This window comes from Simochromis diagramma, unplaced genomic scaffold (assembly GCF_900408965.1).
Source record: "Simochromis diagramma unplaced genomic scaffold, fSimDia1.1 OVJJ01000702.1, whole genome shotgun sequence".
Taxonomy (NCBI): domain Eukaryota; kingdom Metazoa; phylum Chordata; class Actinopteri; order Cichliformes; family Cichlidae; genus Simochromis; species Simochromis diagramma.
In genome coordinates, this window is record NW_024387239.1 from 147,599 (window position 1) to 168,400 (window position 20,802).

At 40.7% G+C, this 20,802-nt stretch overlaps 1 protein-coding gene and 1 long non-coding RNA gene across 2 annotated transcripts; both read right to left on the reverse strand.

Annotated features, from left to right (window-relative positions):
* Window positions 1-381: 381 nt before the first annotated feature.
* LOC120747014 lies at window positions 382-1,730 on the reverse strand. The gene is made up of 2 exons (XR_005699020.1): window positions 1,244-1,730; window positions 382-1,170 (listed from the first exon to the last, which is right to left on the reverse strand). It is a non-coding gene; the product is annotated as an uncharacterized LOC120747014 (long non-coding RNA).
* Window positions 1,731-4,084: 2,354 nt separating this feature from the next.
* Window positions 4,085-7,876, reverse strand: LOC120747012. The gene is made up of 5 exons (XM_040052584.1): window positions 7,809-7,876; window positions 5,657-5,880; window positions 5,336-5,483; window positions 5,121-5,230; window positions 4,085-4,888 (listed from the first exon to the last, which is right to left on the reverse strand). The coding sequence occupies exons 1-5, from the start codon at window positions 7,849-7,851 to the stop codon at window positions 4,808-4,810; spliced, it is 606 nt and encodes a 201-aa protein (XP_039908518.1). The 5' UTR covers window positions 7,852-7,876; the 3' UTR covers window positions 4,085-4,807.
* Window positions 7,877-20,802: the final 12,926 nt, after the last annotated feature.

The following is a 20,802-nucleotide window of genomic DNA, read 5'->3' on the forward strand; positions in this document are numbered from 1 at the left end:
TCACTTTTTCATCTGCGTAAATAAATTATATGGCTGATGATATGTGCCATGGTGATCCATAGGCATGATCACCAGTTTAACTATTTTTCAACCCAACAAAACAAATAAACAAAAACATAATGCTGATGTTATGAACACTCTACACACAAGTCAAGATGCAGGAAAACTGCTCACGGAAACGCTGCACACTCCAGTTATCACAGTTATCATAGTTCTATTTGTATGAATTATCTGCTTTCATTATTAATACCAGTTTATAGGTTGTTATCCTTTTTATTATTAGTTTGAATGCGTTAAAATTAAGTTGTAATTTAGCTTTTTGTTTATTTTACTTTATTCCTCTTGCATTTATATCTATTCAGTCGGGTCTGTTTCCAACCCTTTTTTAAACTACTTCAAACTACTGTGATCTCTAATTTTCACTGGGTGAGGGATTATTATGTTCTTCCTAGTCTGAACTGCTCTCTTCACCTGAGCTGCTATCCTATTTTGAGTTACTGTCTACTTTGTTTCTTCTACCTCTTGCTCTTCCACGATGCATTCCTCTCTCTTTCTTTTGGATTAATCGTGCTCCGGCTTGCTGTTTTTCTAGACATTTCTCATCAGGTGTTAATTTTACTTGTTTATCACCCATTTTCAAAGATTTTGCTGGGCCGTCGCTGGCACGCTTGACTTCAGATTGGTTTACTGATACGGCCTTCGACTTCACCCTAACGGTGAAGCGGTATCAGTTTTATGAGATGAAACTCAACCGTTCTCCTTTGTCACCAGCACGTGAGCCTCAGCAAAGAAAACAAAAATGGAAGTAGTTCAGCAGCGTATTGTGCTGTAAAATCAACTTACTTCCAGACACATACACACACATAGACATTTGCGAACTAATTTGTCACGAGATAATTTCGGCTACCTCTAAAACTGGTCAAAACACGGTTCCTTTTGGCGAACTTAAACCTAATTTGTCACGAGATAATTTCGGCTACCTCTAAAACTGGTCAAAACACGGTTCCTTTTGGCGAACTTAAACCTAATTTGTCACGAGATAATTTCGGCTACCTCTAAAACTGGTCAAAACACGGTTCCTTTTGGCGAACTTAAACCTAATTTGTCACGAGATAATTTCGGCTACCTCTAAAACTGGTCAAAACACGGTTCCTTTTGGCGAACTTAAACCTAATTTGTCACGAGATAATTTCGGCTACCTCTAAAACTGGTCAAAACACGGTTCCTTTTGGCGAACTTAAACCCTTTTTTTTTTTATCACATTTCTTTAAACTTTTGCGGCCGTCTTATATACCAAAATAGTGTTTCTCACCCCTGACGTCCCACTGGTGATTCAGATCATCGGACTGAATCCCACCGCCGTGGACCAGATTATAACACCGGCCCAGACCCGAATTTAACGTCCTGGGGCTCTCTCCTCATCCAAGAGGGCTGTGCACAGGCTTCGGTGCTGGCTCCCCACGGCGTCAGGAATCAGTGCTGGATCTTGGAACAGAGTCACAGATAACAATTCTGATATTTTCTGATCCGGCTACGAAGGACCAAATCAATGTTAGGGAAAATATTCTAAAACACTTCTTCAGTAAAGACTCAGAGAAGAGAAACACACAGAGTTCTTGCTAGCAAGGGCAGTCTCAGAGACTCGCCCTGAGCTTTGCCCTGGTCTTTATTTATACTTCAGTGGTTTGTGTGTGTGTGTGTGTGTGTGTGTGTCCTGCTGATCAAAGGGTCATAAAAGCACAAAAGGTACATCCTTGGTCAGGAAAGGGTAGTCTCCCCCTCACCCTAAATAACATGGTGAGGAAGTCCAGCAGTTCATCTATATGTAGAGAAGCACTTAAACTAAAACAAACGTAGCTACGTTAATCCTGCCGTAAAACAATAAGAGAAAGTATGACCTCTCTCGTGCTCCCAGGATGTGGGTGTGCATTCTAGTGTGGAATACACACCAAGCCTTTGCAGCCTGTTAGAGATCACACACAATTAATTATATGCCTCTAAGTATACATGGTTGAATATTTCCTAATACAAATAACTACATGCAGTATTCTACCATATGCAAACTTATATCACTAAAAGATTATACTGACTACTAAATACAATTTTCCATTGACAGTAACACTTATGTGAATCTCCTTTACTATACACCACACCATAGAGGGGATCAATGAATTTTAAAAATAATCCTAAAATGCACATCATAAGTCAGTTTCATGCAACTAGTCTTTAAAATGACTGATATATTGAAAATCAAAAATCCAAAGTTACCCAAAAGGGTAACTTTTTTGACGAGGAACGCCTAAGGGTTAAAAAAAATGCTTCTTCTGATGAGTGCCAAAGTATTTTATATTCACATATTATATGTTCTAAGCCTTCAAAAGGCACCTAAAACACATTTTTGGAATGAGGGTTCTCACAGGTTAGATCTCTGTGACCAGTAAATACAAACATGGATGCATTACGTGGTAGCACATTTTTATCACCTCAATGATACCTAATTAAATGTAGCCTTGGTTTTCTGTTTTTCAGGAAGGCTAGACAGATGTGAACAGTAATTCCATCGAGAATAATTAAAAGTAGCAATTTCAGAAGTGTTTTCTCAGAACCTCAACTTTTGTTGTAATTTAGCTTTAGTTATGTGTTTGAAACAAAAGTGCATCATCCTTACAAAAGTATGTCTGTGTTATGTGCTAAAGGACCAAGAAGACCCTAATACCTATCTGATGAAACGTCCTCTCTCCTGCCCAGTCCTGATTGTGAGTCCATCCAACTGCATCCTAGCGGTAGGAGATGTGCCAATAACCACGTTTCCAAAAGACTTTGTTACCGAGGGTGCTTTATACCTTATGGCCTACTATTACACCCTTCACCTTACATACCCAAAGTGTGTAGCCACTCTGCTTTCCGTCATACAGACGGAGGTTCTCTTGGACAAAATCCATGAGAGAGATCTCACATCATCTTACAAGAAGAGCATGGCTGAGTGGACTGCTTTTATTGGCCAGTAAAGCCAATATGGTCAGATGGACTATAGGAAAGCACTTCCTCTCTCCTTCCACGGCTACTACAGTCCATGTTGGTTGCATTTGATTTTTGTTTGTAAATTGGCCAGGTTAGCCCAGTGCTATAATTAAGGGTGCACGATAATATTGGCTAACATGCTGACATTTTGTGTTTGGTTTGTGCAGTGCAGAGACAGCCTCGCTTTTAGTTAATTTTAAGATTTTTTTTTTTTTTTTTAATGTTGAGTTTAGACAGAAGACTATTCAGAAAATAGGCTCTACTGTGAAAGAGTAAATTGACTAAGCTGAGACTGACTAGTTTGGTATAAAAGTAAGAATTGCTTTATTGGGTATTGGCTAGTACAACTGTAAAATATTAGATATAGCTGAAAAATCAAATGCTGTGCATCCTTAATGATAATGTTATGATATTGTTTGAAGAATGTGGTCAAATGTTCCTGTTAAAAGCACTTTGTAATAATAAATGTTACAGGTTGAGGAGTTTTAGCCTAGCAGTGTTTGTCTGTACTTTGCCTGTGCAATGCACATATGTTACAGGTGTGTTTAGTGTTAGATTGGGCAGGGGAAAAAGTCACTGCAAAATGGCTTTCTTTTATGTAGTCCCCTCTGTTTATGGGGTTTTATCAATAAAGTTGTTGCTTTTGAAGTCTATAGTTCTCTTTTTTTTTTTTTTGTCTTATAAGCAGTAGGTAAAAGTCTTGAATATGGGGTAAATGCACTAGAAATAGAGAATTATTACAAGAAAGATTGCCTAATACTAGTAAAAGAATGCTAACTTTAATACATTTTGTCTCGAAATGCCAATTTCTAATCTTATTTCAAGTAAGGTGTTGGACTTAAATCTAGATTGGTGTCACATTTTTAGAACTGAAAATAAGTTATATACACTGAAAACAATGAGGATGATGTTGGGAGGTTTATAGGAAAAATGCTTTTTTTGAGGGGAAAATACTACTTTTGAGCACCACAAACTTATTATGAGACACAAAAACTTCACAACACTAGTAAAATATAGCTAAGAATGAGTTTTTTCAGCTAATTTCAAGATCTCGTAAGGCTCGATTCACTGTCTTATTTCAAGAAATCTTGTCAAGAGAATTTTCACTTGTTCCATTGGCAGATTTTTTCACTTATTTCAAGCAAAAAATATCTTGTATTAAGTTTTCTTTTCTTGTTTTTGGAGGGCCATTTTTTCCAGTGTGGGTCAGTAACTCACTGAGGTCTGTTCCAGGAGAATCATGTCTAAAATTATACATTTCAGCAGGGTACTGTGTAACATGGCCAATATAAGAAGTGCATATTCCAGATACTCTTAACATGAATAATAACAGTATAACACACTCATGGCTGGTATCAAAAATAAATTTTGCTGAAGCTTAAAACAATCACTATTTCAAATCCTATATTACATAACATTTTAGAAGAACAAGTTTAACGACCACACAAACAAACATGTGTTTTACATTTGAACAACTTTTCTAGAGAAAAAAAAACCAACCTCACTGACTAACACTGAGTCTGATAAACAAGGCAGATGGAGTCTGTCATCTGAGAGACTCACTCAATGAATGACTTCCACTCACCAAGCGCCTTCTTGTAAGAGGGGGTTGAATCTCGGTCATGGATGGAGTCTTTGAGTATTTCAGTTTGCAAGACAGACAGCAGCGTGGAAATGCACTATGGATATGTGAGGTGGAGGGCATAGTAATATGCCATCAGATAGAGCAGTCCCTTATTAAGATCCTTCCGTTCAAAAGTGCTCACCGGTGTGGTTCCAACAGCTATCATGCAGTTGCCTTCAGAGACAAGCAGAACTGGACAAGCCAGGGGTCGCTGACGCAGGTAGCTTTCGGGTCTTCTGAAGTCTACATGACAGAAAAAAAGAGGATTAGAACAAGACTGTAAGAAACACAATTTTTGAGTTGCATTACAGTTTAAAACAGATCAACTTTTTTTGTAGGTTTTATTAACATCAACATGTTATGGGGATCTGAACTTTAAGAATATTTGACTGACTCCACAGTAAAATATATAAAATGAAAACATGAGTAACTGCAAAATTCAACAATATATACACATAGAATATTGCAGCCTTACCTTTAGGACATGGAAAAAAGCCTCACTACAGATGCCCAGCTTCTTAGGTGGTACTGTGCTGGAAGGGAAAAGCATGGGAAGGGCTCTGAACACAGCTGCTGCATGTTCCACTGGTTTGAAAAAAGAAAAATAAGACAGGGCAACACCATTAAGCATTGCAAATAATGTAATCTGCAAAGCATAAATGTAGACAAATCAAGATACTGTAGCATTACCTCCATCCAAAGTTTTTGGCGGCTTCATAACTTTCTTCATGACACCATAAAACTGCACCTTCGAGTAGAAGATTTCCCATCTATCCTTCATCTCAGAAATGTATTTCAAGTTGGATGGTTGAATAATTCTCCACAGCTCATCAAGGACCTGAAAAATACAGACAGAAACCCAACTGATAGATCTGTCTAGCTCTGTATCTGGTCTTGACAATAAGTGATAACAATTTAAACATGAGGGCCAGTATTTAAGAAATTTGAAAATCATATCAAAATGTCCCCAAAGTAATAACAGGATGGCTAAAAGAAATAAGTGCTGCTTACATGATCCAGTTCTCTGAAACAAGGATATGCCTCTAGTATCTTCACTGCTCTGTCCTGCTCCTTCATAGCATCAGAGTTAATGAATTGTCTTCTAGACTCAAACTCCAGGTTCAGCAGTTGGGTAACAGCAGCTTCGTTCGGTTTTTTGGTCTTGTATATTTCTTGAAGTGTCTTGTAGTGTCTTGCCTGGGTTTTTTGGCTGTCAAAGAAGTCAGCTGAACCAGCTACAGTGGGGCAAAAAAGTATTTAGTCAGCCACCGATTGTGCAAGTTCCCCCACCTAAAATGATGACAGAGGTCAGTAATTTGCACCAGAGGTACACTTCAACTGTGAGAGACAGAATGTGAAAAAAAAATCCATGAATCCACATGGTAGGATTTGTAAAGAATTTATTCGTAAATCAGGGTGGAAAATAAGTATTTGGTCAATAACAAAAATACAACTCAATACTTTGTAACATAACCTTTGTTGGCAATAACAGAGGTCAAACGTTTACTATAGGTCTTTACCAGGTTTGCACACACAGTAGCTGGTATTTTGGCCCATTCCTCCATGCAGATCTTCTCGAGAGCAGTGATGTTTTGGGGCTGTCGCCGAGCAACACTGACTTTCAACTCCCGCCACAGATTTTCTATGGGGTTGAGGTCTGGAGACTGGCTAGGCCACTCCAGGACTTTCAAATGCTTCTTACGGAGCCACTCCTTTCTTGCCTGGGCGGTGTGTTTTGGATCATTGTCATGTTGGAAGACCCAGCCTCGTTTCATCTTCAAAGTTCTCACTGATGGAAGGAGGTTTTGGCTCAAAATCTCACGATACATGGCCCCATTCATTCTGTCCTTAACACGGATCAGTCGTCCTGTCCCCTTGGCAGAAAAACAGCCCCATAGCATGATGTTTCCACCCCCATGCTTCACAGTAGGTATGGTGTTCTTGGGATGCAACTCAGTATTCTTCTTCCTCCAAACACGACGAGTTGAGTTTATACCAAAAAGTTCTACTTTGGTTTTATCTGACCACATGACATTCCCCCAATCCTCTGCTGTATCATCCATGTGCTCTCTGGCAAACTTCAGACGGGCCTGGACATGCACTGGCTTCAGCAGCGGAACACGTCTGGCACTGCGGGATTTGATTCCCTGCCGTTGTAGTGTGTTACTGATGGTGACCTTTGTTACTTTGGTCCCAGCTCTCTGCAGGTCATTCACCAGGTCCCCCCGTGTGGTTCTGGGATCTTTGCTCACTGTTCTCATGATCATTTTGACCCCACGGGATGAGATCTTGCGTGGAGCCCCAGATCGAGGGAGGTTATCAGTGGTCTTGTATGTCTTCCATTTTCTGATGATTGCTCCCACAGTTGATTTTTTCACACCAAGCTGCTTGCCTATTGTAGATTCACTCTTCCCAGTCTGGTGCAGGTCTACAATACTTTTCCTGGTGTCCTTCGAAAGCTCTTTGGTCTTGGCCATGGCGGAGTTTGGAGTCTGACTGTTTGAGGCTGTGGACAGGTGTCTTTTATACAGATGATGAGTTCAAACAGGTGCCATTCATACAGGTAACGAGTGGGGGACAGAAAAGCTTCTTACAGACGACGTTACAGGTCTGTGAGAGCCAGAGATTTTCCTTGTTTGAGGTGACCAAATACTTATTTTCCACCCTAATTTACGAATAAATTCTTTACAAATCCTACCATGTGAATTCATGGATTTTTTTTTCACATTCTGTCTCTCACAGTTGAAGTGTACCTCTGGTGCAAATTACTGACCTCTGTCATCATTTTAAGTGGGGGAACTTGCACAATCGGTGGCTGACTAAATACTTTTTTGCCCCACTGTAAACACACAGAGCAGAGGTGTGTAAATCATTTATTGCCACAGTAAGGCTTTATATATCTGTTATTGGTGCAAAACAATAAAACAAAAATACCAAAATATATCTGTAAATTAGATCAACAAATTAACTAACCACCTAACTTAAAATTGTTCATTCATCCTGTCAAGTTGTCACTATTAAATGGAACACAAAGATTCCAAGATAAACAGTGAAGTAGTTGTGTTCCATTGTTAGTAGAATTTTTAACAAAAAAACAAAAAGTATCGTCCAAACCACATTTACACTCAGAGTGTAATAAGAGGGTGCATTATATTATACTTACATTCTTCATCACTGCCATCCTGGTGATGCACTGGGGTGCCCATCGATCTAACTGGTGATTTATCTAGAATAATAGTTGATGCACTGGACTCCCCACTGCTGTCATTTTTTGCAACGCTTTCATTCCCATCCTTTCTTGGCTTCTTCGCAGGAGGTTTTTTGCCCTTTCTTGGACTTTTGACATTGGAGAGTCTCTTCATTAGCTTTTTAGCAACATGCTCCTAACAGGTACAAACGATAAAAATTAAAAGATGATAAGATACATCACTCATGATTAACACAGAGTGGTATTGAGCAAATGCTACTTACCCACTCACCACACGTTTCTTTAAGCATTGGGTAGTACTCCATTAATCGCTTTGCCATGGCATCAACCTCATGTTTGCTGGGGTATCTGGAGTCCTCAGCTGCTCTTGCTATCGAAATCATGTTTGTCATGGTGTTTCTTACGAGTCGACAAAAGAGTTCCTTTGACAAAGGTTCAGCACACTCTGTCCCCAGTTGCTTCTTTTCAAAGTAGGAATGTCGAGCTTGCTCAAGTTCACTGTCTGTGAAGACTATGTACTCTGGGTTGGACATAGTCACAAACTTAGAAGTGCTGGGTTCCTCTCTGGAGAAGTCACCATCTCCAGTAGTTGTTAGCGTTTTTTCAGCAGCAGTCTTGTTCTAAAATACAGTGTACATAGGGCTAATTTCACATAAAATTGCACAAGAACTTTAGGTCTCTAAATATGAAAGAAAGTACAACAAAATATCAGTAAAGTGTTGAACAATAAAAAATATGTATATTTAATAAATGTGTAGGCCACTTGATTTAAATCAAAACTAAAGATTCTACTGTCTATCTGTTAAGTGAGTATTGGTGGAATTACTTGAAACTGCATAAAACAAGCTGGTGTGTTCTCAGTTTTGTCACACAGCGATAGGACAGAACTTACTTCTTCACATTTGTGCACTGCAAGCCATAGAGCCCGACGCCTGAGGAAATGTTCAGGACCAGGAAACAGATCTTTGATGTCATCTCGTGAAAGTGATGAGAGCAGGTCTTCTCCAACATTTGCTTCTGCAATAGGAGTTTCCAATTATCACTACATTGCATTATCCTCATGTGCAAGCCAGCTGACAGCTTTGCTTGGGTAACAGACAGGATACATAGGAAACATAATTTAATATTTACTATTTAAAACCATGACTCTATTCCATTATTCTCCCTCCTCACTGCTCCACAGGTTCTAAATTACCTTCCTGCTATTGACTGGTAAAAGTAATATATTTGTGATAAATCAATTAAATGCATGTATACATATAAATGTATTTTTTTTGCTTCCTGGGCTAAAGTATATAATGAAATAACTTCACTAATGGAAATTTGAAACTCCCACAATTTCTGTAAAACTGGCATTAACTTATGGCACTTTGCACACTTGTTGAATAAATTCACAGACACTGAAACTAATAACTGGACATTAATTCTTTCATAACTCTCTGCACTAGCATATTTAAAAATGCTAATGCAACTAAGCTAACCGCACAGCTAAGCTAAGCTAAGAACCGGGTATAGCCTGCCATGCTAGCGACTTAACATGCAACATACCAGAACACAAAACATAGAAAAAACAAAACAGTCACATACCTTTCAGGTTGGCAATTGTTATTTCATCCAGTTTTTCCATAGCGTGCCTTAATTTCTTCACACTGTACCAACTGTATTGCATCTACACCCAGACCCCAAAATCTGATCCTGCAATCCAACCGCTTAGGCATGGAGCTAGAGGCGGGAAGGTGGGCTGTACCAACTCAGGAGTATGGGGTTGTGTACAGAAATGGTTTAGTTCGCTCTTTTATACCTATAAAATGATATATATTTAAATATTTGACTATTTAGTTAGATTATGTTCTGTAAATACTGACGTGTGGGTACTGTTACTGACTACAGCTGTTATAAGGCACTGAATTAGGATAGCCATTCCTACCCCATAATGGAATAATCCTGGTTATCTTGACTTTATGGGAAAAGTAGTTCACAGACCAGTAAAACAAAATGATTTGGCGCTGTGTTATCTACATCGTTTTTGTGGGTCTGACCCTCAAATCCCTACTGAGTCATATTAATTCTGCACATAGCCATAGTCCAGATTTCCGTGAAGTTTGTGGCATAGATGGATGTGTCAAAGAATATCATGTTTACAGCTAATTTTGGTATCACATTCTTCGAATACACTCCGACCACCTTGCCAATGGACGATGCAGTGGATCGATTAGGACACAAAAATCTGTAAGGTGAGACTGACTATATACTTTAATATCTTTGAAAATAATCATATAAAATATTCATGTTAGATGTCTACTTGTTTTTACAGCTTAACAGTAGATATGTTAATGCTTATTCCTTATAATCCACAACAATGCTATCTATTTATAAAGAATATTTTGATAGTGTTTAATTTCTTCTACTAGAGAAAACAACATTTTGTATTTTTTTAAACTTTTGTTTTAAATAAACCGATTGTCATGGTCCGCAGTCTCCTTGGTTGTTTGTGTTTATTAATATTCATTGTGTCAGTTAGTTTCCCAGTTATTTGTTAATTATTTCCAGTGTTTAGGTGTCCTCTGTACCTCCCTTGTCTTCAGTGTATTGTCCGTGGTTCGATATTCATGTTTATTCCTGTTTTACTTTGATAGTCCCTGCCTTGCATCGGTGTATTCTGTTTTGCTTCCTCCTGGTCTCTTCTCATCTGATTAGTGTCAGCTGTGTTTCGTGCCTGTCTGCCAATTCCTCGTTTCCTTTTGTGTGTGTATATCTAGTGTGTTCTTTGTCGGATCATCTGTATTCTCTCCTGTGTTATCATCTGTGTTCCCTCCCTGATGTTTTCATGTCTTATGTTCCTTGTTCAAGGTTGTAAGGTTTTTGCAACATTTTCCATGTTTCCTGTGTTCTTTAGTTTAGCTTTCCCAGTTAGGCTTTTGAGGATTTTTCAAGGCTTTTAAACTACAGTTAAGCTGCCAAATAACAATGAGCATTAAATGAATATCCATTTATTAAACTCAGCTTGAAAACATGTATATTTTAGAGTAAATTATAAAATGCAGTATATTTCTGACATTAAAATTTTTTAGAAATTATCAGTGTACCTTGTATTTAATTTCCTTATCCTCAACTAGTCAATTAATCAACGAATCTCAATTGCAGTTCTAGGAGGGAACCCTCATCAGCAGTGAACAGAAATCTGAGTAACATGTGGGCATACAGGACCGATTCAGTGGTGGAAAGCCAGCCAACAATAATAATAATAATAATAATAATAATAATGGATTGGATTTATATAGCGCTTTTCAAGGCACCCACTTTACAATGCCACTATTCATTCACTCTCACATTCATACACTGGTGGAGGCAAGCTACAGTTGTAGCCACAGCTGCCCTGGGGCAGACTGACAGAAGCGAGGCTGCCATATCGCGCCATCGGCCCCTCTGGCCATCACCAGTAGGCAAGTAGGGTAAAGTGTCTTGCCCAGGGACACAACGACCAGGACAGAGAGCCCAGGGATCGAACCGGCGACCTTCCGGTTACAGATGCGATTCCCAACCCCCTGAGCCACGGTCGCCCCATAACAATGAGATTTCATTCCATATTACAGTTTCACACACAAAGATATGACATGTGCGGTCATGAAATATTACCTGGGTGATGTAATTGGACTACACGTGAGCTCAACATATGTTTTATAAAAGGTACACTGCTTTACATGCATGAACTGTATTTTCAGGTTATTGTTTTGGACAGTTTTGTGACAATTTTTAAAATGAAGTTGTTGTTTTTCTATAAATTCTGACAGTTGAATGCGATTTTAGCATTGCCATAGTATAGATATACTGATGCTGATCTATTATTCTGTTTGACATGGTCTAAAGTGAATGAGTTGTGCTGTTTCATTTCTTAAACTGAGCAGCTGTTTAAGTGCCCTTACGCTTGAAATGAGAAAAATAATCTTATTTTTATTCTGGAAATTCAACCAAACCATTGTCATGCCTTGTAACTGGTAAATAAAGCTCAAGATGAGCTGAAATATCCTTTTAAGGAAAAGTTAGACATATTTTCCTAGAATAAGCTTTATTTTCTTGTCCAAAACTTGCTTGTTAAGAATATATTTTCTTTTTAGGCAAAAAATAAGAAAAAATGTCCATAAACAAGGTTTTTTTTACTTTCTTGAAAATCGTTTTTTGCAGTGTACAGGGGGGTTGAAATGCCCCGATTTTTACTGGTACTATCTGGCTATTCAACTAAGGACAATAATGTTTTATTTTTCATCCCAAAATACCCGGTCTTGGGTGGGGATGGAAGCAAATTCTCTTAAAATGCCATTAAAGGACATCTACAGGAAGCGGTGTCTGAAAAGGACTGGGAAAATCATCAAAGACCCCAGTCACCCATCACATGGACTCTTCACCCTCCTGCCCTCTGGGAGGCGCTACAGGAGCCTCCGGACTAAGACCACCAGGTACCGGAACAGCTTCTTCCCCACAGCTGTCAGACTCCTGAACTCTGCCTCCTGACATCTGACCCACATTAAACTCATGGACTGAACATACACACACCCACAACCACCTACACACACACACAATGGACAACTGTACCCTCAAACACACAATAATAACATGGACTGAACCACCACTCACAACCACTAGCACTTTATATAGCCTCTGTAGAAATTATCCACATATCTCACTTATCTTAACTGCACTACTGTATAGATCTGTGTAAATAATCATTCAATTTTTAATCCTACAACTGTTTATAACTTGCATAGTTCACATTTCTGTATAACTGTATATCTCAGATTTCTGTATAGTTTTTTTTATTTCATATTTATATCCTGTTCATAGCCTGTACATAGCTTGTACTCACTACAGCCTGTACATACTTATAGTTATAGAATATTCATAACATACTTCATACCGTGTACATTATAACATACCATAATAGACCCATTTCTGTAATATACTTACATATCTATATTATTGCTAATATATATTGTAATATATCTATATCATGGCTAAAGCACTTCTGGATGGATGCAAACTGCATTTCGTTGCCCAGTACCTGTGCATGTGCAATGACAATAAAGCTGAATTCTAGTCTATTCTATTCTAATTCTAAACTTGTACTTATACTCTGCACAGCCAAAACAATTAAAGACAGAAACAAATATTCCTATAGTCCGAAATATGATTGAAGTTTGGTTTACAATAAAAGAAATGATGAATATTAAGAATAATCTCTCTCAGCTTAGTCCTATTTGGGGAAATGGCTTATTTGTACCAGGAAATTTGGACACAGGGTTCCAGGGTTGCGCAAAAAAAGGTTAGGAAAGTGGGTGATCTTTTTTGTGATGGAATAATGGTTTAATTTGAGGATTTAGTCTCAAAATTTCAAATCAACCCAAAACACTTCTTTAAGTATTTATAGTGTTAAGTCTAATTGTTGAATGTTGCCATTGTGTTTCTTAAATTTGTACAGTCTTAGTTTAAGCAGTAGGATCAAAGCCATCCCTTTGATCCTGACCACCTCTCCAGCCACTCTGTGCTGGGGGAGGTTTTATTGTAGATACATCCTATCTGAAAGATCTGTTTCTTTTGATGTAAGCTTCCTGGGTTTATGACCCTTTGGTCAGCAGGAGGTCTCACACACACACACACACACACACACACACACACACACACACATTCTCACATAACACACACACACACACTTACATACAGTGCCTTGTCTTCGTAACCAAAGGGGGGTTGCAAGGGGAGGTGTTTTGTAAACTATTGTTTGAAGTTTGTCAATAAAAGGCAGCGAGAGGAGGCCACCATTGTGGTCATTGTCATGTGCTGGACATAGATGAGAGGCCTCCCTTGCGCAAGTAATAGATCGATCGACTGTCTTGTTTTCTTCATGATGAATAAGTCTCTAGAATTAGCGGGGTTGTGGAAACACAGACCCAACATTTATTTGGTCCTTCGGAGCCGGAGCCTAACACATTGCATCCACCGAGGAGAGGGAGAGGACGCCACCGCAACGTCTGGGATGATTGACGTAAAGCCCTGGTGTTTTTGGCTTGCCACCAGGCCGGGAAGTTTGCGCCTGACCTCCCCTCGGGGTGGATGACGATTGACGGGATCCAGAGACTCTTCCCATGAACGTAAACAAACAGTGAGTACAGAAGGCCTTAGAGAGCGTCTCTATAACCGTGTGAATGAATGTAGGATCCTAGATAGAAACGCGTCACCGTGATTCTGCGTGAAACGCGAGTCCGGGGGAGCGCTGGTCACGAGAGCGCACGTGGACCTAAAACAATAGAGAGCGGCTACGGGCTGTGCGTTAAACGTGAGTCCGGGAGCGCGCTAGCCGCGTGAGAGAGACGCAGGCTTCTCCGCCATTTGGGGCGTAGAGAGTTCTCCGCCATTTGGGGCGTGGAGATAACCTAGGTTCGGCGTCTCCGCCGTGAAGGAGTCCGGAATCTCCGCCATTTGGGGCGTTAGAGAGTGTCCGAAGGTTGAATTCTCCGCCATATGGGGCGTTTGAGAGTTTTCAACAGAGAGCGCTAGCTGTGCGTGCAGACGCAAGCGATAGGCCTATGTTGTGTGTGTGTGCGGGCCAGACGTGGTCTGCATGAGTGTGGCTGATTGTTGTCTTGTAATGGAGAATAAAATGTGTAAGTCTGCCTTAGAAGGAGATTTAAAATTTATGGAGAAATTTTTACCAGGCAGCACGCAGTATGTAGGTTGTTGGCGTAAGAAATGTGGATTTGAAGGGACATTAGTGGAAGTTCAGTGTAAAATGCTGGTAGAAAGAATAGCTGTAAGTGTAGCAGGTAAAACAGGAAAAGCGAAGCAGAGGAAGGAATTGCAGTTGCTAAGTTGTGGCTGGAGCAGACTCAGAAGAGGAGAGAAGCAAGAATGTTAGCAGAAAGTAGAGCCAGAGAAGAGCGTGAGAGAGCAGAGGCAGAGGTGGAGGAGAGACTAAAGGCTGAGTATGGAGAGACATTAGGAGCAGCATTGAGTCCAAGACAAACTAGGCAGGGTAGGAAACAGAAAGTAAAGTTAGTGAACACAAACGTTACAACTACATATCCATCCCTGACACAACACAAAAAAAAAACCACATGGTGTTTCTGTAACAGAGTGTGAAGATGAAGAAAGTTTTTCTCCTGATCAATTCCGCGAGTGTGAGTGTGTCTGACGTCATGGTGTGTGTGAAAAGATATCCAGCTGGGGCAGACGTGATTCTGCAGGTCACCTGCCCAGTGGACAAAAAGAAATAAAATAGTTGTGTGGATGAATGATAGCATGAAGAGTGCTCAGTGTTTCTCAGTCTGAAACAGCTGTAATGCTATTTTCTGTTTTGGAGAAAAGTACAGTTAAAGAAAAAAAAATCAGAGAGATGTGTGTTGTTTTAAGCAGTGATGAGAATAATGAAAGTGTGGTGAGAGATGAACACAAAAACATACTGAAAATGCATTAACTATACTAACCCTACATGCATATACACATAGATGATACTCATGAAGACCAGACAGCATCTTAAGCATGAGATTCTGTTTGTCATCTTGTCCAAGTCACTAGTAAGATGAAAGTGATACATAGACTAGTGGACTGAATATTATAGGAGGACAGATGGTTGCATCATAGAGGAGAAAACAGAATGCTGATGAGAGGTCTTAAATGAGTGAGCTGATTGTGAGTTTCTGGTGTGTGAAGAAGTTTTAACATGGCACACATTTAGTTACATGAGAAGAAACTTATTATGTGACGAGACAACAGGGTTATGCTGTATGTTGTGTGTATGGCTGATTGGATGAATGTTTGAGATTAAACAGGCTGTTGATTTGTCTTACAACTTATTACTAAAGTTGAACCTGCCAATTGGGTTGTGACGATTTATCCCCCTGGCATGAAGAACACGTGTCATGACTTAAACAAGGCCTTTCTTTCCTTTGATTTCCTTTATTTTCTTTCTTTTATTTTGTTACTTTCATGGTGCACTGAAAGTTTTGTTTGATGATCCATGTTTGAGCAGATCTGCACGATTAGAACCGAAGCGTCGTCGAGAAAACTGTTGCAGAGTGAGCTTCTCCAAAATTAAAATGGGCTCTTATTTGGGACAATCAGGAAACAAATTCCTGTCCAAAAGGATTCAACGAGGAAATCCAGTCTAAATTATTTTTCTTTTTGAAATGACGTTGTTTTGCTGAGCGTGGAAACGAATGCGACGATAATTTCCACAATTAGCAAAAGAAGGAATCACTGAGTGAATGAGTAAGAATTTTAAAATAAATGGGAAACTGACTGACTGACAAAAGCTGACAAGACTGACTGACTTAACACCATTGTGTGAAGTTAACCCCCACCTGACAAAGGTGTGGATGTATCTCTGTGTGTGTCTCTGTTGCAGGAGCAGAAGGAGACCACAGGAGGAAATTTGGGTCACATGACTATGTGAACTCTGAAAATTTAACCTTTTTAGTTTAAATTCTCTGTCTGTGAATTTACCATGTGTGTGTCATTCACTACCTTGTGTTGCTCACAGAGATTACTGTGAGAAAGAGTGTATACACCTGCGCAGCGCTAACATTTACATTTCTTTTTACAGCCGATGGTTAATCATGTGATTTGATCATGTGATTTACAGCAGGACACAACTTAATGATGTTTTTCTACCACAGGATTACTGAGATTTTGTATGAAGAAAACTGTAGTTACAGGCTATATGTTGATGATGAAATTACACTGTGTTGTTGAGAGAATGTTGGAGAATATATGAATGTTACAGGGGAGAAATTAATACAGTGTGACACATACTGTGATGAGACCATTGTTACTTTTTCCACAGCGAGTGTTAACTTTATGACTTTTCACAGCTCCTCTGGAATCTGGATGGCCGACACCTGACAACCAGGACGAACCGTGTGTTTGGCTGATGTTTGTTTTTCTTTAAGAGTGCTTGTAAAGGATTCGGCACAGACAGACAAGTGACAATTGAACAGATGTGCAGTGGTTACAGAATAGTTACATGGAGCTCATTATCTGACCACACTGTTGGGCTCATGGTGATTGACAAACTTAAGGGAAGTCACTGGTTACAATGTGGAATGACGGTGAGATGTTAAATAATTTGGAACAAATTATGGGAAAAAGTAGGAGTTTAATGAGTTTAGAATAAACCTGCAATGATACTTGTCTCTGTGATGCTGAATACTTTATTACTCTTATGATCTATAGTTAGTTGCAAATGTGAAGTTGTTTTAACTTTAAGACTTTGTCTTCTAAGATACAGGAGCTGGGAGTTAAACAAGCTGAACATTTAAGTGCTGACTAATGTTTTTACACAGGGTTACAGCTTGGAGTGAAGCTGCTCCAAGGGACAAACCCTGGAGATTGTTTTAGGGAGACTGTGCAACACTCTTGTACATGTCTCATTGGGGAGTTGACACATGGCGAAAGCCGTGTGGCGAGAGGAGTGTCATTTTTTCAATTTGTAGATGTCGTGAGGTGCTATGACGAGAAGGAATGACTGAGAGGATCGCCCACAAGATGGAAGCTGAGGCCTGGAGAGAGTCTTCAGGAGGATCGGAGATCACCTTCAGCACAGAGAGCTGTGCTACTGGGCTTCCAAAGGATCGTCACGAGGAGACTTTGCACAGACAATCTTAAATAAGATGAAAGAGTTTCGACGTTGACGTTAAGGAAGACAACTACGGGGTACGACGTGCTCTGCCTTAAAATCTTCAGCAGCGTTGGAAAATGGAACTTGAGGGAGCGTGCCAAGCTCCAAAAAGTGACAGCGCAGAGGAGGTTCAGCGATGGACTTGTGGTTCTGTGAACAGCACAAATGCCAGGTGACTGTAAAATAATTAACAGCACTTTTTCCACAAGTGAAGCCAGTAACTTACTATCCTAAAAGATTAGCTCTAGTTGCTCGTGCTTTACCTCCATACGTGAGATCAGTATGTGCAGCAGCTTCAGCTGTACAATGTTTCAGGAAATAGTTTATTTCACCTTTTGACATTGTTAGTTCCAAAAGAGGTAGATGTTTACTACTGCAGACTAAACTTACATTTCTGTCACCTACAAGACACTTGTCTTTAATGTTACTGTTACTCTCACAACCACACATATTACCATAAAGTGGTGCACAATTCTGAATCTGTCCAACCCTTTTTGCCAACGGAGGAGGGCACTTCTCATGAGTGTAGAGAGCGCGAGGAGAAGACGTGTAAGCTGAGGGATGACTTAATAGATGTGCCACTCGTTGAGGGAAAGGTTTGGTTTGCTGATGGTTTGAGTTTTACAACAGCAGAGGGACAGACTAGAACACGTTTACTGTAGCAGACAGTGAGAGAGAGTTATCTATGTAGGACAACTAGCATGTTTCATATTTGCTTGAGCAGCAGAGATGCTAGCTTTAACGGAAGTGTGTAAAGCTGTAGAGAGACAATACACACTGATAGGCAGTATACATTTGCTACTGTACATTTCTTTGTAGTGCAGTGAGTGAGACGAGGTGTGACAACCTCTACAGGGAAACCTGTAGAACACACCAAACTCTTGCAAAATCTGCTGGACGCAGTGTTATTAACCAGTGGAATTGCCGTTTGTAAATGTGCAGCACACATGTGAGGGAAAGATCCAGTTGCATTAGGGAAAGTTTTTTTTTTTTTTTTTTTTTGTGTCCCGTTTGGATCTATAGCCATCAGAATTGTTGTCTTAAGGCCAAGAATGATGCCAAGCGGATTTATTTTACCAAGTGGATCGTCATGGCCTTGCCATATTGGTCCATTTGATTGACCTTTATTATAATTATGAATTTATTTTATTTTCAGTTGCTACAAACGGGACAGACATGACTGGAGGATAGGACAGGGAGAAAGAATGAAAGAAAGAGAGGGAGAGAAAGAAAACCAAATGGGAGAAGAGACGGTGAGAAGGGGGGGAAGAAAGAAAAAAAAAAAAAAAAAAAAAAAAAAGAACAAAACTCCTGGGTCACCTGTATGGAGAGAAAAAACAGAAGAGAAAGCAAACAACAAAGAGCAACATAATAAATAAAAAAAACGGCACCATCACAATAAACTAGTTAGCAGTAGATATCAGTAGATACTAAATAATAAACGATATTGTGCAGCACGCAAGATAGACAGCGCACAATGTGCTTTGAGGCAGCAGCCAAGAAAGCTGTAGTCCGCGTCTGTGAATACCCGTGTGTACACCTGTGTGCATACCTGTGTGGATCAGCATGCTTGCATTCCAAAGGTTTCTCCATGTAACGATCTGCTAGGGAGTGTGGGGAGCCACAGCCCCGTCCTCCAGGGCATGAAGCAGGTATGGAGGAGATCAAGACTCCAGACATCCAGAGGCCCCCAGAACACAAGAGACCAAGGAAGACCAACAGAGGGGCAGCCGCGCCACTGTCCCAGTAAGAGCTGAGGAGAGTCCCAGATGAGGGCTCACTCAGCAGCCGCGGAGCAGAAGCCAGGGGGAGTTGCAGTGACGCGCCCGTGAGCTCCGCCGGCAGCCAGCTGTGCCTGAGTGACTGAGCCCCAGGCCGAGAGGCCGGGGGCACCCCACCTCCGGAGTGGCCCGAGCGAGCCCCAGGCTCCAGGCCCCGATAAGCGGCCGCCAAGGAGTGAGCCGGTGTGTACCCGGACGCCCACCCCCAGACACAAAGAACCACCAACGCACCGACACCTGAGGGAGTCCGCCACTGGCAGGGGAAGTGGTGGTGGGTGGAGATAGGCCTCCAAACCTTGGAGGGCCTGAGATGTCCCCAGAGAGGTGGCGTCTGATACCCAACCTGACATATAGACACAGACATACAGGCACACACAGACACAAACATCCATTCCCACCCTCATGCTCTCATATGCACTTATTCCACACTCAACCAACATGGAGACAGACATAAAGAGACGCTGTACACACGGTCACACTCCCCAAGCGTACTCTACGAACCGGGTCTAGGTACCCTTGCCCCTGGAGGGGGGAACTGCACCCAGACCCAGGTGGTGTTACCCTTTTCCCTGCGGTGGGGAGAGGCAGACCGCCCCGACTCCGCAGCAGCAGGGAGGCCCCACACTCCAGACCGCAGTCGGACGGCCAACTCCTCCTCCTAGCCCCCCCGCTCCAGCAGGCCGCAGAGAACGGGGGTGAGAGAAGACTCCAAACCTCCCTCCACCCGCTCATTGTAGTGTTGATGCATGTGTGTTCTAAGGTGCAATTAAAACCCAGGAGGGCATGGAGCTACCTGCATTAGGGAAAGTTTTTGCAGATAAGATCGCAAAAGAGGCAGCTGTAGTTAAACATGGTGTTAACATTTTAGCAGTACAACATCAACAGACATGCAGGCCCACTCACCTACAGCAGGAAAACAGTTGTGACTTACAGAGGGAGCAAGCTTGCAGGATGGTGTTTATTATCTGTGTGATAAACCAGTACTGCCTAATAATTTGTATAAGACTGCTGCTATTTTGAGCCATTGGCTATACCATGTCTCAAACAGGAGGGAGATGAGCAGTAGTTTATACTTTAGGATTATTAAATACTTTAAAAAAAAAAAAACTTTTTGCAGGCAGAGAGAACTAATGGAACAGTAAAGTTAAGATTTAGGAAGACAGGCAGGACATGGTTAGACTGTATAGAAGATGTACATGAGGATTATTCCAACAGAGAATGGTCTGACTCTTTGAGATTACACATGTTAGAGCATTTAGAGTTCCAGTCTTCTGTAGTGATGATAGAAAAGCAGAAGAGAGAGCATATTAGCAGAATAGATGCTTGAAAATGTTTAAAAGTAAAGTAGTCATGAGAACAAATGATCTGCCAGATGATTCTGTTTCTCCGCAGGAGCAGAGTCTGGAGTCTGGAGATTGGATGTTGATAAGGCTATGGAGAGGAAGTGCTGGTCCAGTCCATGATGGGAAGGTCCATATCGGATGCTGCTGACGACGACCAC